At 35.7% G+C, this 27,461-nt stretch overlaps 1 protein-coding gene across 1 annotated transcript in view; it reads right to left on the reverse strand.

Moving 5' to 3' along the window:
* The window catches only part of THSD7A (thrombospondin type 1 domain containing 7A), a 427,016-nt gene that overhangs the window by 75,213 nt on the left and 324,342 nt on the right, over positions 1-27,461 (reverse strand). Inside the window, exons 8-11 of the mRNA XM_055314853.1 lie at positions 17,042-17,276; positions 12,618-12,733; positions 3,459-3,591; positions 1,837-1,940 (exon numbers count right to left, since the gene is read on the reverse strand). Of these exons, the coding sequence (XP_055170828.1) occupies positions 1,837-1,940; positions 3,459-3,591; positions 12,618-12,733; positions 17,042-17,276 (588 nt within the window). The remainder of the gene's footprint in view (positions 1-1,836; positions 1,941-3,458; positions 3,592-12,617; positions 12,734-17,041; positions 17,277-27,461) is intronic.

Raw genomic sequence — 27,461 nt, forward strand, 5'->3', positions numbered from 1 at the left:
AGATTATGCATCAAAAACCAAAGGGCCATGTTAATATTATTGCTTTTATGCCTACTATGACCTCTGTGCACATTCCCTGGGGCCATGATCTAACAGGAAGGGGGAAGGAATTAACATTGAAGATAGACTTAATATGTACAAAGCACTGTGGGGATCATTATGTTCTCAGCCTCTGAGGGAGGAAATGAATGAACCACAGTTGTGCAGTGGTTAAGGAATAATTTGGAACTGAAGCTGTTTCACACTTGTGCTGCTTTTCCTCCCATGCTATTTGATAAAAATACGGCTTTCATTTGTTTTACCTAACTTTATTTTCACACTTTGTCCCCTGGGTATTATCTGTGCATAGATTATAGAATACAAAAATTGGAAAAATCCTGAAAGATCATTTGGTCCAACGCTTTTTTTTTTTCATTTAAATTAACTAAGACCCAGGAAGCTGAAGGGATGAGCAAGCCTCACCCTGTGTTAGTGAAAGAACTAGACCAAAACCCACGTTTCCTGATTCTCAATTTCAAGCCTGTTTCATTAGAAACTCTATGTGGGGCCTGAATTGTATGCAACCATATGCTTGACTCAGGAGGAATGAGCAAGGTAGAATAAGAAGTTCTTGTATCACTCAACTTCTCAATGAATGGTTTGAAATGGGGAGAATGATTTTCAATTCTAAACACCTAAGTCTCTCTAACTGTAAGAGATAGTTATGTTTTAGCCATAGCTTATGAAGGATAAATAAGGAAAATTAACCATATGAAACAAAATTCTAAAAACAACTAGGTAGTTAATATTATTTATAAACTAAATTTAGGTTTCAAATAACGATCTCTAGAAGGATAGGATAAAAATAGATTTTTACAAAAACATAGGTTATTTTTCTCAAATTAAGAAAGCAACCTTTTCACTGTCAAGAATCAAAATAAAAACTGGAATTCTGTGTTTAGACTTTTGCATCATCATCATATACATAACTACTAAATGAGGGGGCAAAACGCATTTTTATGAATTAAAAAAAGGTGGCTGTGTATTTAATTATGTATTCAGCTATACTTTAAGTATGTAGCAGGAACTACATGTTAAAAGTCAATATAAGTAAAAACAATCATGTTCTCTAAAGGCTGAACTTGTTACAAGTATAAACAACCTGTTCCAAAGCTTGGAATGTATTATCCACAATATCTAGTAAATAACCATACTACTCAGTAAATGTTGGAAACGTTTCCATCACTCATTTTTGCAAGATTCCATGTTATCTAGTTGAGCAGACAGATTGCAGTCCACACATGGCAGGTTTTGAGTAAATAAATCTGCCATTTAAAAATCAGCACTGAATATGAACAAAATTGGGCATAGCCATGACAACATTAGGGATATTATTGCTGAGAATTTCCAGAAAGTTAACCAGTTATGGTACATTATATGCACACACATATATAGTTCACATGGGCAAGGATATAAGGATCTTATTGACTGTTAGGGTGGCAAGCAAACTGTAATGGAATAGCACAATCCAAAAAGTAACCCAAAAATCCCAAACAAGCTGCAGGGTACAATATAGTCATAAGGTTCTCGAAGAGCTTGCTTTGATTCACTTCTAAATACGAATGAAAGAAAAATTCAACCACAGTATTTATTGGCTCCTGTCAAAGAACAAAGGATTGAAAAGGATGAGCTTCCATGTTGCCATGTTAGGTAGAAAGAGTGGTAGCAGACAGATATCTGCTGCTCTGTTTGCTAAGCATGTCATCGAAATGACAAACTCATCGGGCTGGTGGTTAAGTGAGTGAAGAATGTAAATGTAAATGTAAAGCAAATCAGGGGTGTAAGGGAGCCTCCCACCTCTTGCCTGGCGTCCAGGCCCACAGCCTTCCTGTGCTCCAGGGCTGTCCTGTCGCACACTCCAAGGGACCAACTGGCACCTGCGCCATTTGTGGGTCTTCCACCTGCAAGTAAAGAACAGAAGTTTCATAAAGAGGAAGCAAAAATACCAGGCAAATCATAGAAATACAGTGGCATGGAAACATGACTTTGAGCACAGCAAATGGGAATTTATTTCACAATGCTTAGTTCTATCTAAATGTAATTTAGATCTCTATCAAGACATTGTCAAAAGGCAACATTAAATATACAAGTACTTTCTATGGCTGTGGAGACAAGAGCTCATCACTGTCAACTTCTACAGAAATTGAATCTATAGCTGCAGTTAGCCTTTAAAAAAAAAAAAACCTGAAGTATAGTTGATACTTGTTACATTTTTCTTGGATTAGGACTGCCATCAGATGTAGCAGATAGTACTAGAAGTGATGCATCCCATTTAAATAAGGTATGTTTACTTTATATTCTTTTTTTAAAAGATTTTATTTATTTAATGAGACACACACACACACACAGAGGCAGAGACACAGAGGGAGAAGCAGGCTCCATGCAGGGAACCCGACGTGGGATTCAATCCTGGGTCTTCAGGATCATGCCTTGGGCCAAAGGCAGCACTAAACCGCTGAGCCACTGGAGCTGCCCTGTTTACTTTATATTAGAGTTGTGAAACTATTCATGTCATGAGCCTTTTGAATGGTATCTTTTGGTTAGCAGTGTAGGGGTAACTCAGAAATCGCAATTACAACACATTTTACAAAAACAAAGCTCCCAAATAAATTAGCTTGGGGCTGATAGTTGTCACTGTTCAGGGTAAACATGCAATTATACTGTTTGTCATATCAGAATTAAATACAGAGAAATTAAGATGGCAAATTTACCATCAGATTCATCGTATTTTGTGATCACACATAACCATCAGTTACTGCCATAATATGTCATCTGTCATCAGATGGCAATTTTATACCACATCAAGTTTTGATTAGGTGCTTTCTTTTAATAGTCACAAGGAAAAATTTCCCTAATAATTATCAAGATGATGATGTAGAGCCTGAATAACCTGAATTTTCCTTGAGGTGGCCACAAATGAACAGGACAGACATTTTACTAGCATCACTCAAATAAAGATGTCATTTTGTGAACCAGAATGCCAGCGTTTATGAGGAACAGGTGCTCTTTGAAGAGAGCCAGGGGAGGAAGGCTTAGGCTACTCCTCTCCCAGAAAAAGAATTGCTTATATGTTTCATAATTACTAACTACTTCTTTGAATTTCTTATAGTTTATTTTTTTTCTTTTTTTTTTTAAATTTCTTATAGTTCAAAATCAACATAAGATGTTTCCCCAAATCCCCGGAGCTAGTGATACAGTTTGGAAATTTACACAAGTATTTGTCTCCCTGGAGATAATTTCGGTAGCAGAACAGCTCCCCTAAAGAGGCAAGAGTTGGCACATCCAGCCATAAACAGTTGCAAACTCTGCTGAGGCTGCGGGACAGTCATTGGCTTTCTTTTCTCATCATCGGAAAGAAAATGGTCTTGAAGTATTCGCTCAGTGCATGGCTCACAGTGATTTTTCTTTAACTCCATTACCTGTAGCTCTGGCACACTTGAGGGGCCTCACAGACTTTCTCTTCGTAGAGTGGGTCCGTGCAGTCCCTGCCCCCGTTGGCCGGCTGCTGAATGATGACCCGGTGCCGAGACTGCTTTCTGACTCCGGAGTCCCCTGGAATGAGGCAGCTTTTTAACTGCTGTACTCTGCACTGCTAAAACAATCTTCAAATACCAGCCGGTGTGAAGAAATTACATTGCTCCCAGCTACCTGTGCTTTGACATCCCTGAATTAGAGGCCTCATCTAGTCTAATCACTTTCGAAATTCTCCAGACCCTTATACCGAGAACCTAATCAATTTATATTCAAAAATGTGAAGAACAGAGAAAATAGTTCCATAGTCAACTAGCCTTCCTAATGTGCAGCTACAAAGTAATTGCTCCTTTGTATATTTCTTTCCCCTGGAGAAATATGACAGATCTAATTAATTTATTTTCCTTTACCTTAGGTTTATTTTTATGCCATTTCACATAGTCCTATTTACCACATGGGACTCATACAGTTCTAATGAATCTTTCTTAGGAGACTATATTCAATGTTTTAATGTGAAATTTTATTTCTTTGTTATTCACTTAATTTGAAATGCATACCTCATAAATTATTCTAGTCATTTATTATTCATGTTAAACAGTCTAAGATCTTCAATTCAGGTCACATTCTAAACATCAGGGCCGTAAGTAGTGAAACAAAAGTGGTTTCTTAGAGGCAGAATTTTTACAGAAGCATTCATAGTAGCAATTACTGTAAATAAATGACTCCAACTTATTTTTTTAAAAAACAATGGAAATAATTAAGATTTACCTTCAATGAAGATATCCACTTGACAGTATTACTCATATAAAGATGTCCAAATATTTTAGTACTTGAGATAATGTGTAAGACTTGCCAACTTTAATAAAAGATATTTCAATTTACAATATATACCCTTTAAGGACAAATGACCACATGACACAATTTTAATTACATTAGAATTCCCTAAAGAATTGTTTTAATAGAGTCCCCCTAATGCATTTACATTTTCTGCAAGATCATTAAATATTTGATATGCAGAGACAGGAGAAGAAAAATTTAGAAGGGTTAGCAGTCCTTAACAATGGATGTTTAATAAAAAATTAAATGAAATTTTCTTAATGTTATTGTGTTAGTAGAGAAATGTGATTTGACAATTAGAACTTCCTAATAAGGGATATCTTTCCTCATGAAGTCGGGGCATCCCTCAACATAGTCTGGGCAAGTGATTCCCAGCAACGTGGACTGAAGATTTCCACAGAAACCAGATTAAGGATTCCCAAATGTCTGACTATGTAGAAGAATTTCCTTTAAAAACTGAAAATAAAAACAAATCGGTCAGAATCTTTGGGAGCTGGATTTGGGAATCTGATTTTTACAAAGCTTGCCAGGGAATTGTGAATGAACAGCCAGGTTTGAGATCTATTGGAATAGATGACCTTGTATATCTTATCTCAATTTAAGATTCTAGGGTCCACATGCAACTTTTTAGCATTATTCCCATTAGTGATTATGTTAACTATTTCAGTGAATAATTAGAATACTACAGGTAAAATAGCAGTTTGAATGCCAGCTGCAACTTTTACATATTAAATATCATTTATCTAGGAAAAATGTAAGAAATGCAATGGGACTTTTAATAAAATTGCTAATGCTGCTTCCATCATTATGTTGTCCAATGGCCCCTATTTTAAGATCCAGGTGACAAATTCCTCTAATAATTGAGAACAAGGAAAATTTTGTTTCCCTTGACAGTCTGTTAAAACTCTTACAGGTTTCTATTTTTTGCTTCGTTCTTTAGAATCTCAGGGCTAATTTTCTTCTCAAGTGCAGGAGCTTACCTTAACTTTGACTTGATAGGATAATTTTTCCCTTCCTCTCCACAATTCCATTTACTACTTGATTTCATCCTTCTTTTATACTTTCTATTATTTTTCTTTTTTTAATGTTATGATATGTCTTTCATCCTTTTAAAAGAGTATATGAGCTAAATAACCATTCTAATCATCTGTTTGGCATTGGGAGAAGGAGGGAGGTGTGCGTCTGTTTAACAGGGAAAAGAGAGAAAGAACATGGAGGAGCAGGCCTTTGTTTCTGGAATGATCAAGATTCTCAGAGTCAGTAACTCTCAACCCCTTCTCTACCTGCAGGTAGACAACAGACATGGAATTGAGACTCAAGGATCTGGAGCCTGGTGGAGACCATGAGCTCAGCATCAGTGGCACTTTATACACCAAAACTCCTGGTCACTAACTATCTAGATATCACATGGGACACGGGCAGCACTGTTCAGATTTGAGAGGCAGCATGTAGTGTTTCAATCACACTTCATTTTTTGACTCGAAAGTAAAAATTTCACCTCAGGGACAGCTCTAAAACATTCTAGTGCCTCTCATCACAATGTCCACAAGCTTGTGTTTTATATATAAGACCACAATAACCCTTTTTACTTCCATAATTGATTCCACAGTAGCAATCCGTTTATTCTTTAAAAAGTTCAAATACCTTAACCTTGTGCAGCCCGCAAAACAGAGAGTGTGAGCTGATGAAAGCAGGACATTCTAAAACCCTAACACCTACAGAGGAAGTTTAATGGGGTTACACAGGAAGTGTCAGGATACCCATGTTCGTATCCACTGGGAGTTTCAGTGACTCTCAGATCTCAGTTAGGAAATTACTTGTATGTTCAAAGAAATAGCACTGTGGAGCTCAGCCAGGTTATAGGGCCCTCAGATCAGAATGCAGACAAAGGCAGAGCTACAGCATACATTTGAAAAGAAAAGTGGAAGGTTTCTCACTAATAACTTGAGCTGGCAAACTTGGAATTTTATAACCTTCATGGCTTCCTGTATGCATATGCACCTAGTTTATTGTATTTGGTTGACAGACATGTATAGTTTCCATTTATCTTTGTGTTTTAGTGCCTAGGATACCAGTCACACATGGTAAGGATTTAACAAATATTTGCTGGATGAACAAACACATTTATCTCACTTCTCAACTGGACTGTTAGTATCTTCTATTTCTTTTTATCTACTTTCTTATAGTAGGAAGCACATGGGTACAAAATTTGTGCACTGAGGATTAATACAAAATAAGGGATCGTTCTGTTCCCTGGAAATAATAAACATGGGGAAAATAAAGAAATATTCCTGTTTATATTTGAAAGTATCTATCTAAGCTGGAAATAGAAAAAAAGGATTATATATTCAGAAAACAATTATGTGATAATGAGGCACACAGACTCAGAAGGCATGCAATCTCTTAGGTAGTTATGGCATTTTACAGATTATTTGAAGACATTCAAGATAAATTTCACCGGGGAATTTACTTGATGGGAAGATGTAAAGGGCAGGAAAAACTAAGATTTGTTAAGCTAGATGGGAGGGATGGATGGCAGGCTGGAGTAACATTGAGCTAGGAAATTGAAAGGGAAATGTTTCATGTAAGAAGCAAAATGTAAAGGTAGTTTTCACATCTTTCGGGGTAATCCTAACGTCACACTGCTTCAGGGCATCAAGGTAGAATAGATATCTCTGCAATATCCGTTCTAGCTCTCAAGTCAATAAATGCAGTTAGAAAAAAGGAGTGAACAAAATGTGAATAGTGAAATGTATTATTTAATCAAAAGTATTGACATTTTTAAAATTATAGTTATAAATAATTTATATGCATAAATGCTTACTACTTCTTATAAAAGTCTTGTGTAAAAATTTATAAAAACTTGGAAAAAGTTAACAAGTGCATTGGTTTGAGGATTAAAACTACTCTCTACTCAACTGATCTTCATTGGCATTGATTTTTCAAGACATATCTTGAGACCTCTCTGAATAACATTTCAAATAATTCCTTTTGTTCGTCCTGGAATGCTAAGCTATTCTATTCCATTTTTTTGCAATATTACCTCTTTAAAGTGATTTTTGAAGGAAGGGTGGCTCCACATTTTCATAAATTTAAAACTCTAATACAATTTAGACTTTACCTGCAGAATTAAAAAAAAACACTCTATCCCTGAGTTAATTTTCTGTTGCTATTATCTATCCTTGGACATAGAACTCCATTTACTATTTTTAATTGTATGTGGAAGTCAGTGTTATTTCAGTGAAGTTTGGATTATTCCCATTTCATACCAAATGATGGGAAAAAAACCCCTAACCCCATATGTCATTGCTTTTGTTGTCCTTAAAACAATAGGCTAGTTTTCTATTACACCACTGTATCGTTATTATCAGTTATAGCAGTCTACAGGCAAATACAGAAAAGGCTTATCCAGACACACAAAGCATCTTGGCACTGTTGTCCAAGAGCAACCCTCTCTGCCATCCCCTAGGCTTTATTTCCTCAATACACAATTAGAGTTATTCTTTTTAAGTCTGAGTGCCTAGGTTTAGGGTTTCTAAAAACCTCTTGTTATATAGGACTCAATAGAGAACCTCCAAATAGAACAAGCAGGGCTGATCTCCTGTTCTTGCTGAGACGACCAAACACAGCCCTATCTCTCAGAGAGCTTCTTGTCACAGCACAGTAGATTTCTGTGCTGGCATTCTTGCACTCTTTGGCCACCACCACCCAGAAGCTCCAGGGGAGAACAGTATCCTAATAGCACTGTGCATTTTAATTCACAGAGGTTATTTAAACCCTTCACAAGATCAGCCCAACTAAACTCATTATATATCTCAGCTGTCTGTCACTTACAAGAAGCTAGCACCCCTGCCACCATCCCTCTTGTCACCCCCACATGTCTTCCATCATCATCTAGACCCACAGCACTCCCTACATACATAACCTGATTTTCAACTTCTCATTTTGTTCCATCCTCCAATCCTTCCACTCAGTCACCCATCTTCTATCTCTTCTTGGAAAGTTTCCTTCATATTTTTTTTGCCAGTGGAAGCTGATTCTAGACATTTCTTAGTCTTTTCTTCTCCGTTTATCTTCAAAAGTCTCCAAGTCCTCTGTCATCAACTTTCCATCAGCTATTTACCTTGTAGCAGCCAGCTACCAACATTTCATTAATTAACAACTTTAGAATGTCCCTCACCGTAATCCTTTCTCTTCCTACCCCTGCCACCAGTCTGGTGGCTTTGGCAACCACATGATTATTCCATGCAAGGTGCTGGGCTCTGAGTTAGTGCTCCTCCTCATCTTCAATGACCTTTCCCTCCATTTCAAATCAATTACTAGCTTTTCTCATTCATCCCTTGATGTAATTATCATTAGTTACTATCATTGCACATGCTCATCTTTAAACTCCTTACTTTCCTATCACTCCTCCTAACCTTCTAGGTCAACAGTTTCAGTTATCATCCTACTAAAATTCCTCAAATTCACTTGTGACTGCTAGTCTACTTTCCTTATTACTTTTTTACTTTTCCATTATCTATCATTCTCTTCATGACCTCACTTCCATCCCAACCTAACTTCGGTTTCATACTTCATTACTACAATAAGGACTCCCTTGAAAACATCCTTAATTCCCTGTTCCTCTCTTTCTTACCTTGTACTCTCCTGGGAAAGCCCCAACTCTAATCTAAACCAATTCTTTTGTTACACTTTTTCTGCACTCAGGCAGCTGAACACGGCTGGAGAAATAAGGACAATTGTGTGGAGCAACCCCTTTTTAAAGATACAACTAAATAGGCACTCCATGGTGCCAAGAAATTCTGTATGTTATTAGCTTGTCTGCTTTTGCATTCTCCAAAAAGATGTCACATCTTCTTTTCTCTCCTCATCACCCCTACACACTTCCCTTGATCCTTCATACTTGTTGAGAGATTAGAACAGTCATTAAATGCCTTGTCTGTCTCCTACCACCAGATTGTAAGCTTCCTGAGAGCAAGGATCATTGATTTCCTTGTTACTGCTATTTCCTTTATATTTAAAATTGTGCTTAGTATATTATACTTACTTGAGAAACCATCGTAGAAAGAAAAAATGAATCATTGCTTAATAATGTTTAATGACATGATGAGCATTTAAAAACAATTATCAATAAACATATCTACAAATATTTTTTTCTCTTCATCATGATCTAAATACTTTTCTCACACTGATACACAAACTTCTAAGAAAGATTGCGCTTAATAAGTCAAATTAAAACATTCACTAGACACTGACTATATGCAGGTTGTGGTTTGTTTCCTATAGGAACTTATACAAAAATAAAATATGGGATAAAAAATTAATATAAAATATAGACTAACTAATAAGTTATATGTCAGTTGGGCCATGGTTCACAAAGCATAGAGCACTTTACCATATCTCATTTGTGCCACAGAACAACTCATAGATGTTATAACCAAGGCTTGGCAAGTTTAAATATCTCACATAAGGTTACTTGGCTGCTAAGTGGCCAGGATGTGTTCAAACCATTTGCTGATTTAAAGTTCACTCATTCCATTATATCATGAAATCCACTACTCATATTTATGTTCAAAAACTAAAAATTGTGTCCTGCTATATAGAAGCTCAATTTGGTCTTCCATAACCTGTCTCCAATCTTCTTTCCAACTTCACATCTTAATTTTTCTCCCCTCAGTCTGGGTTCCAATGGACTAGCTGTCATTTTCCTCTCAAACAACATATCTTCTCATGGTCATCTAAGAGTTTTCCTCATGTTTTTGATCCTCCCTTGGGATTCCTTTATATGTTCCCCCTTTCACAAAGATTGCTTCCACCTTAATTTCAAGATTTTTGCTATTTGCTCTCACAATATTTTCCCCCTTCCCTTCCTTAGAGCTCTCTCTGTTTTACCACTAAAGCTTATTCAATAGTCTTACATTATCTTATTTACATTGAAGAGTTTTACATTTTAGAAATCTTGTATTATTCTATATATTAAATGAGATCAAAAGCTTCCATAAAGTCAGAGACTATGTCTTCTCTACAGGCCCATTAATGTACCAGTTATATATATAGGAATCAATAAATAAGAAATCCAATAAAAATTTATGTATATATATAAATATTTATATATAGATGAGTATTAATTTAATTATCATGTACATAGTATTTATAATGTATTTCTTCATCTATCTGCTAAATTTTATTTAAAGGGTATTATAGAGATGCCTGGGTGGCTCAGTCAGTTAAGTGTCTGTCTTTGGCTCAGGTCATGATTCCAAGGTCCTGAGATCCTGCTCAGTGGGGAGCCTGTTTCTCCCTCTGTCCCTCCCCATCCCCTTGACTGTGTTTTCTCTTCCTCTCTCTGTTTCTCTCTCTCAAATAAATAAAATCTTTAAAAATTTTCACTTAAAAATACTAAGTTTGTGTTAGATTATTAATTATATGATTATAAATGTAACTGCACATATTTTGGAATTATTAGTAAATGGCCTTATCCCATATTAACATGAACATTAAGTATGAAAACATAACACTTGAAAGCACATAAATTCCATGTAATAACCTTTTTTAGTGCAGTGATGAGTAACAATTGCTACAGAAATACTAACTGATAAAGTAGAATTCTGTTGCTGATTATGACCAAACTAAATAATATCATATGTTAATTTTTAAGAAAATAAAAGAAAATCTGGAAAAATTATCAGTGATGCTGCTTTTTTAAAAAATATTTATTTATGATAGTCACATAGAATGAGAGGGAGAGAGGCAGAGACACAGGCAGAGGGAGAAGCAGGCTCCATGCACCGGGAGCCCGAGGTGGGATTCGATCCCGGGTCTCCAGGATCGCGCCCTGGGCCAAAGGCAGGCGCCAAACCGCTGCGCCACCCAGGGATCCCAGTGATGCTGCTTTAATCATAAAATTTAATGCCATTAACTTGTTTTGAAAATATTAACACGTAACTTTTTGCAGCAAAAACAGTTTAGATGTCTCAAATAATTTTAAAATCAAAATTGTATACTCTTGCTCACTTTATAAAGGTTTAATTTTATTTGATACTTCAAGAGTACCTAAATTTTTTTTAAAAAGCATAAAAAGGAACTGATGTTTTAACTGTATAAAAGGATAATCACACTGTAAAAACAACCCATTATTAAATTTATGATTTCATATAGCTTCTTAAGGATTTAAATAATTTTTGGCAATTTAAAATAGTTGTTAATCTAGAAGTTGAAGTTCTTTTTTTAAAGATTTTATTTATTTAGAGAGAGAGAAATAGTGAATGGGGGAAAGGGCAGAGGGAGAGGGAGAGAGAGAATCTCAAGCAGACTCTGCACTGAGTGTGGAGGGTAGACACAAGGCTCAGTCTCACAGCACTGAGATCTTGACTTGAGCCAAAATCAAGAGTCAGGTACTTAACCAACTGAGCCACCCGGGCCCCCTTAGAAGTTGATTCTTAATTGAATCTCTTTAGTCAAGAAGCATAAATAAAATAAAAAAGATAAAAGAAATTTATGAAACATCATCTGCATTTGCTGCAATAGTAAAAAAAAAAAAAAAACAAAATAGGAGACAGCGCCTCCCGTGACACTGAGAGAAAACTTGCTAAGGTATTGCATAAGTCACCTGGAGGATATTGATATCTTTCTCAGCAGCAATGAGAAAGGACCCCATCCTGAAGGGTAAAGAGTTATCAAAGTGCCTGCCATTATATTAAAGAGTCTTTGTGAGTAATAAAAGCAAAACCAAACCAAACTGGGAACAAATCCTCATCTTGCAAACAAATGCTTCACGGCATGTTAAGTATTGGAAGAGGAACAATTTGGCCATTTTTCTCTTTCGGTTATTCCCAGCCTTGGGGGCTGCATAATTGAATCTATGGTGAATCTGGGCCCATGACCATCTATTTCTTGCCAGTAAGAGGTTTGGAAGCCATGAGTACTGATAAAATTGCTGTACATTCTTTATGAAAAATACAGGGACACTATACATTCTTTTAGAATTAATGTTAAAGGAAATCTTATTAATAGCATAAAGTCTAGAATCCATTCATTTTGATCTATATCATATAGTCTTAAATCAGTTTTTGGCATAAAACTCATTCATTTGGTTCTTTAAAGCTGTGCTATTTTCTAGAATGAAACTAGAATTTTATGGCATGCATGACAAACCAGGATTACCCAGCCCTGTGTAAGAATCATAAACATTGCTCAGCCAGAAGAAGTTGGAGGTCCTGCCTGGAGTAGGTTTTCTAGGTGAGTAGACTTCAGAACTCTGTAGCTCATACCTTCTTTACATGAGTTGGGGCATGATGTCCAGTCACTATATGGTGTCACAATACAGTCCTTTCTACAAGGAAGCAGACAGGGCCTCACTGTTTCAGGTCGAAGGTTTTCAGGACACCTAGAACACGCAAAGGGAAATTACTTGGCCTCTTTAGTAACCTAGAAAAACTGGTCATTTAATATCTTTAAGTTTCTCATTACTAAAATGGCTAAACAGTCACCAACCTGTATTATTTAACTTCCAGGAGCTTGTTTACTTTTCATAAGAACTATTCAATGAAATTAATTTTTCCAAACTGGACCTCAATAATGCTTCTCAAGGCAGGATGTGTAAATTTAATAACAGTAATGTACTACTAGAACAAAATATAACAATCCTATCTTATCCCCTTATAAGAATCTATTAACAAATACATATTTTCTAACATGCTCTATAAGAAGTTTGTGGAAATTCAAACTACTAATTTAAGGACTGATTCTGCATCTTTGTATAAGTAAATATGCTTATTGCTGATTAAAGTTTATAGGTTGTTTTACAGTTTATTTTTACAAAAGATGTGTAGCATAAAATAAGTTTATAATGGACTATATTCAATACACAGTGTATGATCAAGGAAAATACTATATTTACAGCTATATTTTTCACAATAAATAATAAAATAATAAAAGTATATAGGTAGATCATTATATAAGCAGTTTTTTACTTTATTCCTGGTTTCATTTAGTGTCTCTATTCTCATTTTTTCTTCCATGTTGTCCCCAGTTTCAGTGATCTGAATTATGGGATTTTAAGTATTTTATAAATTAAAATATTTTTGGAACAAAAAGAGTAAATATAAATAAAATATAAATAGTCAATCAATACTTCAAAGAAAAATAAAACACTGTGTTCTTGGCAAATTATAGTAAAATTAATTATTTTCAAAGATATAGCAAACATTTATTAGGAACACAAGAGAAAGATAATGACAAAACACTGAAATGTCTTATTTTATACAGGAGTTTTCACTTTTTAAAAGATAACTTGAAGAAGCCAATGTATGAATTTTCAGTATACTGTCTTGTGAATGACTTAAGCAATTGTTAAGTTTCCCTATTCTCTGTATCTTTAAGATTTAATTCTACTATTGCTAGTGGTCAAATAGTGACCACTAGCATTAACACCAGAAGAGGATGTATATTAAGCAAAAAAGAAATAATAACATAATTCATATGACTAAAAGTAGCTTATTGTTCTGACTCCTGAGGAGTTCTCTTTTGAAGTTATATAAATCTCTGACAAGGAAGGTCAGAGACAGTGAAGAAATAAACCAAACAACTAGTATTACTAGTTGCTAGAATAAGTTGGCAAATTAGTGGAAAATGGGATTTAAAAATACTCCTGATGGGAGAAACCAAATTTTCTGTAGGTCAGGATAAATTGTCTTTTAACAAGTAAGTTAATCAGGTTTTCATAACTGAACTATGAATGGGGAAAAAAATGAACATCATTAATCTCCTTTCCATAATTTCTTTAATAGCACTTTGCTGACACTTCACTTTTTATATAACTTGTATTACAGATATTTATCTACATGTTCCATCTCATGCATAAATATCATGTTCTATCCAATTATACAGATACATGCTCTCCTCTTTCATTCTATAATGCTAAGGTTTATTCAGAAGTGGATTTGAAAAATATATTGGACTCAAGGATTTCAAAAAGAAATAATCTCCCTGGTTTATATTGAGGATAATCTTGGATTTTCCTAATTGCTATGAAAACGAAGATATTTAGAAGTGAGTCACAGAAGTTAATGAATTGTTACAAATGAAATTATAAATCCACTAGAATCATAATTTAATCTGCATTCCTAGCCAGGAACATTATATGGCAGCACTCCACATATAATACTGTTTATGCTTTTGGAATTAAAGAATTATTGATTAGTAATTATTATTGGAGGCACTTCTTTTCAATCAAGCAATTTAACAACTTTAATAATGAGAGAGGATTCATAGCAAGCTCTTCAAATTTTAGCCCTTTATAAATCAATGGAATTTACAATGTTATCATTGACAACCTCCAAAATTCGGTTTGAGTTTAGAAATATCCACAGCAAGATACTTGGCTAACTGTGGAGAACAAAATTACTAACACCAAAACCATTAAATGAACACACAAATATAAATTATACAGCCTAGATTACAACCAATAAAATGAATGCAGACTTCCTTTGGCAAAGCAATTGGTTCAGTCAACATGTTTCTTTTCTCCTTTGTACTGTTTGTATTTAGTGTTTGTGGTTTAAATCAAGGAATTGATTTTCCCCCAAATCTTATTCAAGGTCAAATTAAACAGATGTGATAGGAGTTGAAGTTTGTTACTCGGAGGATAGATAAGATCAATAACATTGATTTTACCATTGCACAGTAATCTGTTTTATTAAGAGGAGTTTAAAACAATGTTTCTATTTGCATTTTTGTTTCAAATGCCTCCTCCTGAAAAGCATCCACTAAATTTGACCTAGCTTCTAGGGATAAGGGCATAACGTCGTCTTTTGAATTCAGTGTTTGCTTAATTTTTCAGAACTTTAATGGCAAAGCAAATCCACTTAATTTAGCAAATCTATACATGTATCCAGGTCATTGAATAAAGGCTGCGGGGGCAAAGCAAATTTTTAATGGATTATTGTGGTGGTTTGACATGGGGCTTCAGGATGCCCTTCCTATTGAATGACCTAATGACATTAATCCATCAGGCTTTTTCACACATAGGTTTATACACATGTGTGTATCTATTGCTTAGCACAAACCGTTTGTAACTTGGATAAAGTGAGAGAAATGTCAACAGAAATATCTGCAACGTGATTAGCCATGGAACAGGAATAGACTCAGCTCACTTGTAGCTGCTCAGCATAATTGCCCTCCACCCTGTGCCAGGTTGGCCAGGTTACAACCCTCTGCAGGGCATATCTCTACTTGCATGCTTGTCCCAGCAAGACCCAGAATCCTCTGGGACTCAGCACTTCTGCCCCTGCTCTTACTGCCAGAGAATTTTAATACACTGCACATTAACTTCCTGTGTTAGACTGTTCATAACTTTCACATTATTTCTATTAAAAAAGTGGTTTGGGGCTACCTATTAAGGAAGTAGAATAGTTTCTCAACCTATTCAAGTCTTCCTGGCATATATTTTCTAATGTTTCAGACTTTCAAATTATATAATCAAATAAAGTATGGGGCAAAATAACCTTAATGTCTGGAACCCTGACCAAGTAAAAACAACTCCTAATGGGATTAATATTTATACCCTGAAGTGTTCCAGACATCAGTACATTATTATCATTTCCCTGAAACCCTAGGAAGGCTCTTAAATTTTAAAGAGAAAATAATACTTTCTCAGATTTATTGAGTGCTTCTATTACTATTTTTAAAAATTATTAAATCCTTTCAATAAGCTTTGAAAATTAAGGCCAGAATCAGTTAAGGAGCATGCTTAAGGTCACACATAATACTGAAGCACCTGGCCACGTATTTGGAAATCATGAAGCTGTTTTTTTTTTTTTTTTAACCAATGCAAAATTGACTGATTTTACTTTCCATGTTTCATGTGGCTAAAAAGATCTGAATTCTAAAAAATTTATGTTGTCTATATCTCAAAATATAAAAGTGGCTTTTTCCCCTTAAAGGAATACATTTTGGGAGTTGATTTATTAATTTTCTCTAAGAAGTGATTAACTCAGTTATGCCATGACATGTTTTCATTTATATTTCTTACAGGGCATATATAATATGCCAACTCTGGTTCCTTGTCTTCCCCTCTAGCAAACCGTTTGCCTTGTTATTACACTATTTGTAACCACAGTGAGAAACTGATGGTTTTTCTACTTATCATAACACTCATCCTATCCCAAGGCTCTCTCTTAGAAGTGAATGCTTATTCATTTAACCATTAAAAGATGTAATAAGTTTGGCCTCAGTATTTTTTGATATAGTATTTTCTAGGGGAAATGAAAGGCAGATCATAGAAGGCTACAGTCCAGTTAAACGAGATTGGTGGACTCAATAGCCTATGGGAACACAGGAGGTCACGGATGACCTGCACTGCTGAGACTTCATATGCTGTCATTATTGATCAGCCGGGCTCAGAGCAAGCTCTTCTCTTGCTGCCTCTCTAGCTTAATAAAGGAGAACGTGCTACTATAAAACAGAAAGTAGGTACCACATAGAAATATTTCTACAGAATTTATAGATTGTAGGTACAAGACTCCGAAGCTGTTATAACTTTATCAGGGGCTGACATTCAAAACAAACAAATCTTACTCTTGAGGACAGGTATGACAAGCATCAAAATGCTTCATTTCATGAAGCAAGTGAAGCCTGAGTCAATCCCCTGCATGGTTGGCCACCGGATTTACTGCTGTCATTCTAAAGCCCTTACTTTTTGGGTCCTACTTGGCCCACATTGACCCGCACACAAATGACTTTTCTTGTTTGCATGCCAACGGAGCAAGATGCCTCTCCATTCCAAGTAGTCGTCGTGTTGAAGGATGATACTGAAGTGTCCTCGATGCACTGGCCCCAGGGACCAGTTTGCCAGTGGTACACAGTGCAGGGATGCTCGTTACAACTGCGCACCTCTTGCAAAGCACTGCTATTTGGACAGTGAGCTCCACCTATAAAAATGGGCAACGCAAGAGGATTAGATATTGTGCCAACAGGAAACTTACCATTCTCTCTTCTTTGGGATTAACAGTAACGATGATAACTTGCATTTGTTAGCACATACCCTGTGACTGACACACTACTAGGAAGGCAAATTACATAGTAATCTTATATCATTTGGCATCCTCCAGCTTAAAATTTAAGCTATGTAGTATACATGATATTTGTTTTAGGAGACTACCAGGACCTAGAAGAGAGAGGCCATTATCCAACCTCCAGAGAAGCTGAAATGAGGTACAAATGGAGCCTGTGGATTGTTGACTAAGGGAAACGAGGACTGAGAGGCTGTGGATGGAGAAAACCCAGTGTGTTTTTGAATGTTATCCCCAACTTGAAAATCTTTAAAACATGTTTTAAAGTACTGCATATTTTAATGTACTAGGCTTTAGGGTGATTAGAAACAGGGACTTAAAATCAACTTATGCTGTCTGTTGTTCTGCAGTACGACTGGAAAAGCCATGTGGTAATGATAGTACCATGTTTCTTTAAATCTAGGATATCACTGGCTGTAAGATATATTATCACTTTGTGTGTCAAAGAAAGAGTAATGGCTACAAGTTAAACTATGATATACTGCTTCCTTATCAATCCTAACTTTTACTGTATGCCACCTGAAATACACTTGTAGGATTTATTTACATGCTTTTAAAACAGATATCACTCAACTGCACATATTAAAAAGGAAGACATTCCTAAAATCTCCTTTACATTCAGAGTTCAAATCCTTTAAGTCACTTTCGAACTCAAAGTAGTCAAAGTTTACCATCCTATACAGAATCATCTCTATGGTATCAAAAGTATTGATGATGTAGGATGCTTTTTTTTTTTTTTTAAGTTCTCCCTATTGTCTCCTGGGCTTTCTTCCAGGATACTGGAACCCATCTCTAAGTTTTGATGCTGCTGCATTCTTAACTGCACCAGAAGATGTCAACAAAAGATTTAAGCAAGCAACTGAGGAATGGTTTTTAGCTGTTTTGAATTTTTTTTTTAGCAGGAATATGGAATTGCTATTGCCATCAGGAGTAACAGCAAAATTCAGGTACTAGCAATGACAGCTATGTTATAATTGCTGTCTGGCTACAGTGGTTTAAAAAGCGTCCATTGTAAGATGCAATAATTACAGAGATGATAAGAGGTCAAAATGGATTTGTCTTTTCATCAATAGAATATGATGTGAAGTTGTCATTATGGAACCATTTTTTATGTGCTACCCTGTTATAAGTACTTTGTAGGTGGACCTCATTTAATACCCAAACTGCCTTACAAGTTAAAAATTATAAAGTGGATGAGTCAATACAATTTAAATGATATAACAGTAATAGCCCAGTTTCTTACAACTGTGCTATTTATAATGGCAATCACAAAAATAAAAAGCTTTATACTGTTTAAAGCAGAGTCTAGGAGAAATTTCTTGCTTATTTATTTATTTATTTAATAATTTAATGTAGTTGAACTTATGCAGCCTTTGGGTTTTATTTTAGGAACAAAAAAACTTGGTTGCTGGGACACCCGGGTGGCTCAATCGGTTGGGTGGCTGACTCCTATTTCAGCTTAGGTCATGATCTCAGGGTCCATGATCTTGGAGCCCCTCGTCACCTTAACGTTCAGCAGGGAGTCGGCTTGCGGATTCTCTTTCCCTCTCCCTTTGCTTTTTTTTTTAAGTTCTCCCTGTTGTCTCCTGGACTTTCTTCCTGCTCACTCTCTAACAAATAAATAAATAAAATCTAAAAAAGAAAAAAAGAAAGAAAATAGCTGTTTGTTAAATAAGAAAAGGCAATTCAATAGCTAGTGATCTTAAGGTGGAAGACGACCCCAAAATTTGAGATATGGGTAAAAGTCATAAACAAAACCACACCCTGAAGTGATCTTCATTTATCGCTTCGCTTATGGTTAAAAACATCCCACTAATCCAGCAAAAAAAAAAAAAAAAAAAAAAAAAAATCAGTAGGCAGTGTCTGTGAGAATTTAACTGCAATTCAGAATCATTTATACAGCGTTGAACATGGGATCAACATCAGAATAACCTGCATTAAGCAGCATTTCATTAAAGTCTCCTGCTTCATGATGGTGAAAACATCTGTCACAGATCATAGCTTGTCCTCCATCACACAGCTCAGTGACCCTGGCAGCCTCTGAAAAGAAGTTTAGGATTTGAATAGGAATGGATTCTAAAACATACTAAGTGGATCGGGGAGAAGTAAATGAGCACTCTTATAATCCATTCCCTGAGGCTCTAGATTTATCCAATCTTATCTCTAACACAAACATCTAATTATAGACATTAGATATATACATTTTATGGAACCATTTTAACCATACCTTTACATTTAATAGTAAAATTCCTGATCTTTTACAAAAAAAAAAAGTATTTATTTACCTCATTTTCACTGTGAGTGCAGGTATGCTGTTTAAACTGTGATCCTAAAACTCTTAAGTTGTTTTTGACATTGAAATTGACTGGCTGGCTTCGGAACACATGATAGGAAAAAAAACTTCTACAGCATCAGCATAACATGTCAAGGAACTGCAAGATGGCTGTTAAGTTTACAGACATAAAGGCTGTTTATTTTCTTGCCCCAATCCACATTAAAGCCACATCAGCAGTTTGGGTCTAATGTCAGGATACTCGTGCAGATAAGCCCCAATGTGTTCTTAATTATAACAACGATATGGCAATTTCGAAACATGGCTTAGGTTAATCAGTCATTGCAGTATCATCCTGCTGTTTTGGGAATATTTTTATGGTAGAAAAATTGATAGATATAATATTGAATTTATTTATTATTTATGGGAAGATATAATTCCAGACATGTGGGAATATTTCCATAGTGCTGGGGAAAGTATAAAATGTCACCCATGACAAAATTAGTGATAAATGGTATTTTTTAAAAATCCTTTTATAAATAAAAATATATGCTTCATACTAATATGACCATATAGGCTTTCTATCATTCCATCAAGTAGAAAGATTTTATAATACTTTTATGAAATCCTACTATATAAATAAATGTCCATGCTTACATAAAAATATTAGGTATTACGTGTGAAACTCTTATAAAAATGAAAAAGTGACTTTTCTTCCTCACATCAGGTCTATAAAAGCTGTGTTAACATACATTTGAACAGAGCTATGGTGTTTCTGGTTCTGGCATTGAAGTCCTTACAATTTAAATGGCAGATTGAAAAAAGAACCTTGTCAAAACATTAATTGGATACATATGTATTGAGTTGTATAGTATGCAATGTTTACGTCTATTTTTAAAATATATTTATTTATTTTTTATTGGAGTTCAATTTGGCAACATATAGCATAACACCCAGTGCTCATCCCATCAAGTGCCCCCCTCAGTGCCCGTCACCCAGTCACCCTCACCTCCTGCCCACCTCCCTTTCTACCACCCCTTGTTCATTTCCCAGAGTTAGGAGTCTCTCATATTTTGTATCCCTTTATGTCTAATACTTCAAGAGATAGACACCTATAGGGATTAGAAATAGTTTTTCTGCTTTCAAGGATTTTATAATGCAGTGGGGAAAAGTAGTAGGGGTGAGCAAGCATACAAATGGGTATAATTTTAGGTGAAATGCAGTAATCATATTAAAAGTGGTACCAAAACTGAGATTCAAAAGTGTAAGATTCCATCAGTTTGGGGGCAACTGAAAAATGACTCAGTAGGAGGCAGGGAGGTGAGTTTCGAAGGAGTGGGATTTTGTCAAGCAGAGTTCTGGGAAGGGAGAGAAAGAAGGCAAAATTTTACTTAAGCAGAAGCAAAAATAAAAGCCAAGGCATGCAGACAGGTATGACAAGGGGAATTAGCAATACTGAGCAGTCCACTGGAGTGCAAAGTTCACACAGAGAAGTAACTGGCAATAAGGAAAAGGAAGTAAACTGGGCTCATGCTAAGAAGTGGCTATTAGTATACTATGAATTATAGTTTTTAAATGCTTGTAATTTTGCCTGCTTATTGCAGCCCAGAACCCTCTGACTGTAGATCATGTCTGGGTGAAAAGCACACTGGCATGATTGTGGGGACCTGAAAGGAAGAATGTCAACCCCAGAGACCCTCAGAAGATTTTGCTGTAGCATGCCATTCCTACTCCTCCCCTTTCTTTGCCTTTGCAGAAAGAGGTAAGAAGACATTCCACTATGGAGTTTGCATAAACCTTATGTGGCTTGTGGTTATGCAGGGGCAGACTACAAAAGAACTCCTTTTTCAAAGTCAAGAATGGGAGGATGAGGAAGTGACAGTACTTTTACTTAGAAGGCAAAATTATATGTGTATATACACAGATAATGGATTCTGAATTCTTCAAATCCACCCCAGAGTAAAAGTGTTCCTTGGCTCTTAGGAGTAAAACACTTTAGCTGTGAAAACCCAAAGTTAAAATATAAATATTCCTCTCCTCAATGTTTTGTACTTTGAAATATAATTTTTGAAGACTGCTAATTATTTGAAAATTTTTTGGCATAATTCTATTTCAATTTGCATCTGTTTTCTGTATTTATAAAGCAGGTGTAAAGACACTAAAATTTGGCTGATGAAATTATAATATTAGGTCATTTTGAACTTTGTAAAAAAAAGCATCTCATTTCTTGCTCTGTAAGGATAATTAACTATGTAATGAGAATTAACAGAAGTTGTTATTATACTCAGTGGAAAACATTTTGAAAATCATTTTTTCTTTTTAAACTGAGTTTATTAAGGATCTGCAAGACAGGTTCAAAAAATTCAGAAGGCTATAAATCTAACATCAATTTTTAATTTCTTATTCAAATTCAACATACTACTATTTATATTAAAAATATGCCAGGCTGAAGTATTAGAAGATTGCTTCCTTCCAGATCTTCCCAACACATTTTTTTTTTCAGGTCCAGTAACATGTGCCTCTTTATCTCCACACTGGGAGGCTAGGCCTGAGGTACTAATGAATCACTCTATAAAACCCAGAGGAAACAAGGAGCAAGTACAAGTCCAGGGAATAGGGTCAAGGTCATGCAGAAAGGTCACTTATCAAAATGCTACTACTCATACAGTTCAGCCACCACTTTCCGGCTAGCAAACCAGTGCCCATTGAAGGCCTGGATGGCCTTGGGAGTCTCAGAGGCTAGAGAAAACACCACAAAAATCTTGACATGATCTTTGCATCCTCCTTCTCAAATATTTTTAAAGTAGCTTTTGGGACCCATCCTACAGTTTACCCAGGACAAGGAAGATGTTCACCTCAAGGTATACAATGTCAAAACTGAAATACCAATTTTATTTAAACACACACACATGGGATCTGGGTGGCTCAGTGGTTGAGCATCTGCCTTTGGCTCAGGGTGTGATCCTGGGGTCCTGAGACAGAGTCCTGCATCAGGCTCCCCGCAGGAAGCCGGCTTCTCCCTCTGCCTAAGTCTCTGCCTCTTCCTCTGTGTCTCTCATGAATAAATAAAATCTTAAAAAAAATATACACACACACACAGTTTTGTTTTTTTAAGTTGAAAAATATTTTTTACCTTCTTCAGTATATTAACTATCTCTAGTTGCTAGTATTTGTATTTGCTTTCCAAATGACATTTGGATAAGAATCATTTTGTGATAATTTCTGTGTATTGCTGATAACAAGTTACAAAAGTGTTCAAGACTACATGAAGCGCAATTATATTCAAATTGTTTTTATTCTATTAATTTTTATGTTTTAATTTTGAATCAAGGTCAAAATTACAAGAAAATCGAAAGTATATTATTGAGTAAGGAACAGGCAAGGCTAGGTAGGGAGAGATAGGTAAGTGGGCCATGGAATCAGGCTCACAAAAATCCCAAAAATTTGGAGGTGAAAGAAAATCAGAGATAAGGAAGCAAACCAGACCATCATGTCCTAGTTGTCAGAGGTGGGGTCTTGTTGTAATAGTACTTGTGACCGACAAAGAATTATCAGACCCTAAAAAAGAAATAAGCCATTGAAGGTGTTATCACTAGTCCTTACCCAATGGTGATATCAGTAGAGATGTTAAAAGGATTCAGGTTCCCTGGTTGGCTTTCAATAAAAGACCAATTGTACAAGTCCCCAGTGGTAACCCTGTCAGGATCCCTCTCACTCCTGAGAGCTTTTTCCTGTATCCTTGCTTAAATAAACTTCTATCTCTACTCTTTTTTGTCTGCCAGATCCATCTTCCATTCCATGAGACAAGAACCTAGCTCTACTGTTTCATTATCAATAATTTTCCTTCATGAATCATTTGGACAAAGTTGTTGAAATGACGCCCTACTACCCTAAATACGTAAATGTTTATTTCCTATAGTCAACGACATTTAATATTCACATTTAATATCAAACACATTTAATATTCAAGATCAACTAACATTGATACATTTATTACCATCTAATCCTCATACCTATTCAAAATTTCTAACTATCCCCAAATGTCTTTTTTATAGTTAAAGAATCTAGTTCATAATCAAGTGTTGCATTTAAATATCAGGTCTTGGTAATTTCCTTCAATCTGGAATAGTTCCTCATTTTCATGATTTAGACACTTTAGACACCAATTATTGTTTTTCAATTTGGATGTTTCCTCATGATTACATTCTACAATACGCATCTTTGAGAGGGATATCATAGAGTTGATGTCAATTTATCATTGTAGCACACCAGGATCATGTGATTTTTATTGGTTCCATTACCAACAATTTAAATTTTAATCCTTGGATTAAGGTGGTGTCTGTCATACTTCTCCATTAGGGAGGTACTTGAGACAAAATAAAATGCTCTTGGTCAGATGTTCAATTAATACATTTATTAATATCAAGTATGGATCCATGGTTTCCTACTTTATGTAATGGGTTATAATCTGTTTTTAATATTATTTTGGCATTTACATCACTTCCATATGTGGTCAGTGGGAGACTCTTCAAGCTACCTTCTATGACCTTTGACATGTTCTCCTCTTCCATCCTTTCTGGCACAAAATCTTCCAAGTCTGTCTTGAATCTCTTCCTATTCTAGTCCTGGAATCAGCCATTTCTCCAAGGAGCCCTAGTTCCTTTTTTTTTCCCCCACAATGCTAGCAGAAACCAAGATCTGAGGGCTATATGCAGTTGTTGCTATTGGAGTCTTGCTCCTCTAGAGGGAAGAGAGCTACTATATGTATATAGTATAAATATACTTAGCATACTCAACATTTATATTGATTTCTATATCTATCTCTAGAAATTTAACACAATGAATTCACAGTGATAACTTTAAATTCCAATACAGTAACACCAGGTTTATTCTACTTTTGTTAATACATATCTCCCTTCTCTAGCAATGAAAAAAACCTGAATCTTATTACTTTTAAATTTTAAAGATTTTATTTATTTATTCGCGAGACATAGAGAGAGGCAGAGACATAGACAGAGGGAGAAGCAGGCTCCCTGCAGGGAGCCAGATGTGGGACTCCATCCCAGGACCCCAGGATCATGCCCTGAGCTGAAGGCAGTTCCTCAACCATTGAGCCACCCAGGTGCCCCTGAATCTTATTACTTTTTTAAGACATGTACTTATTTGTTCAAACCCCGCCCTCTCCTTCCAGCCCCAATCCCCCACTGCCATCTCCATTGTTGTACCGAAAGAAAGTCTTTATCACTCTACTCATGTTAGGACAGCCTGTATCAGGCCACCCTATAGCATAAAAACCTTTTCCAACCTGCCTGGTTCTGACATTCCACACTGTCTGGCTGCCTCTTCACTCTGCTTGTGCTCTGACCCATATTGGGTTGCTGCTTTTATCCTCTTATACAATCCTTGTATTCTTCACCCCCACCCACTAAGCCTATTCAATGCCTCTGACATCAAATACCAGGCGACCCTCTTCCCATTGGAGAGGCTCTTCACATCCAGGTTGCACTCTGATAACCCATTCTGGACAACTGCAGACCCCCACCTGCTGCCACAGATGCTCAAAAGCTTGACTCCACTTAACAACTTTTTAGATAAAACTGTTCAGGAACAGAGAGAAAGGGCCTAGAAAGAAAGAGAAGGGGAAAAAAGGGAAAGGAAAAGGAAAAGAAAGAAGTATAGTATGGGGAAGAGGAAGTATTATTCTGTATCTTGTCATTCATTTAGTAGGAACAAAGAAATAATTGAAAAAAAGTTATAACATTTCAACAATGGAGAAGAGAATAATCCTTTATCATATATCTATGAATGAAGGTATAGAGATGATTACACACACACACACACACACACACACACACACACACACACATAAGAAACCTAAGTAAATCAGGGCTAAGACCAGGAGCTAGCACTCTTCTTTTTCTAGCACATACCAAGATTATATGGAACCTACCCCGAGCTATGACTGAAGTTAGGTCCAACTTCAAGCCATGATTGTATGATTTGCTTTGCCAATGAAGTGTCAGTAGAAAGGACATAAGTCACTTCTGTATGGAAGAACTTAATGCTGATGTTTTGAAATCAGCAGACAGACTTTCCAACTATGTTCTTCCACTGGCATGGGAAGTAGGTCTTCATATGGAGGTACAATGCTGAGACATTTAATGGAGGGCACTTCCTTGGAAAGTTAACCAACACCATGGCAAAATTCCCACAAGGAAGGGATAATTTTTCTTTTAAGTTTTTGGCTTCTGAGCTATTTGTTACTGCAAAATAACTTGATCTGCTCTTAATCATATAAGAGGTTATATAATCTTCAGTATAATGTTCAACAATGAAGTTATGACTGAGATAAATAAAAGTTTATCTTTTATTTTGGGAAGCAGCATTGATTTTGTAAATCCAGATTAATACTTTGCACATGGATCCGTAAATTATTTCCCCAGAAACTATATGTCTAAACATTTAACATATAACTTTAATACTGTGATCTCTTCCCTTGAGGTTATCACAGTAATTTTCTGATTTAGAAAATTTAGAACATGTTTGACACATACAAAACATTAATTCTGGGGCACCTGGGTGGCTCAGTGGTTGAGCATCTACTTTGGGCTCAGGTCGTGATCCCGGGATCCCAGAATTGAGTCCCACATCGGGCTCCTCACAGGGAGCCTGCTTTTCCCTCTGCCTGTATCTCTGCCTCTCTCTGTGTGTCTCTCATGAATAAATAAATAAAATCTTAAAAAAAACATTAATTCTTGTGGAATAATAGACCTACTTTTGTGTAGAATTATAAAGGGTTATCTAATTAGCAGGGAAGCATCTTTTAAAATTTCCCGCAAATGAAGTTCTTAAATAACTTTAAAAGTGTCTCAAAATTCAAAAAAATAAAAAAATAAAAAAATAAATGTCTCAAAATTATAGACTTATTTTGTGAAAGAGAAAATGTTTCAGTGTCTGGTGAATAATAAGTATTAAATAGTTTTGAAGGACAGATTCCTATTTAAACATGTCATACAATTATACCGGTTTTTTCTGTTATTAACAGATATAAGCAGCAGCAGATTCTCCACTGACAGCTTCCTCTATGGTTTCCATGTAAAATTATGTTTTGAATTCATGCCTTTATTATTTACTATGTAAACATCTATAATTTTCCAGCACGGCTTGCTTATGATGCAGCTACTAGACTTAATTAAAAATTATCGAAGTCTCACCCTTTCAAACTAAGTGGATGATAAATATCAAAGAGCAGTCATAAATTTCTGCCTTTAAAGCATTTCATGACCTTTCAGTGTGAAGCATCATGTCTATAGAAATAATGATCTGGTGAGTTCTGCAAGCATGGCAAAAATCTCTGCCATGTGACTGACGGGGCGAAAAGTCACTCATTACTAGTCACACAGCAAGTGTCTGCAGAGTATAATAGATTTATAGGAAGCAGGGTAACCACAGATCTAATTTTAATGAAGTTCAAGACATAATCTGAGCTGATAGAGTTTGAAGTCTGAATATAATCTATACAAGGTTGGAGTTAGTATTTGACAAGATGTGGAATATAACTTTCTAAAGTGTTCTATTTTTCTATTTGGTTCCTGGATACACTTTTCTGCAGGGAGAAAATAGTTAAATTTACATTAAGGCAACCAGAAAAAAGGTTTTCGGACACTTCAAAGAAAATTCTAAATTTTCCTATAGGTTAACTGTGTCAAATATGCTATTTTTTTCCCTCACATCGTAAGATCAAGGTAGTTACATTTTTGCAAGCTCTCTAT

The sequence above is a fragment of the Nyctereutes procyonoides genome, unplaced genomic scaffold (assembly GCF_905146905.1).
Source record: "Nyctereutes procyonoides isolate TBG_1078 unplaced genomic scaffold, NYPRO_anot_genome, whole genome shotgun sequence".
NCBI classification, from domain to species: domain Eukaryota; kingdom Metazoa; phylum Chordata; class Mammalia; order Carnivora; family Canidae; genus Nyctereutes; species Nyctereutes procyonoides.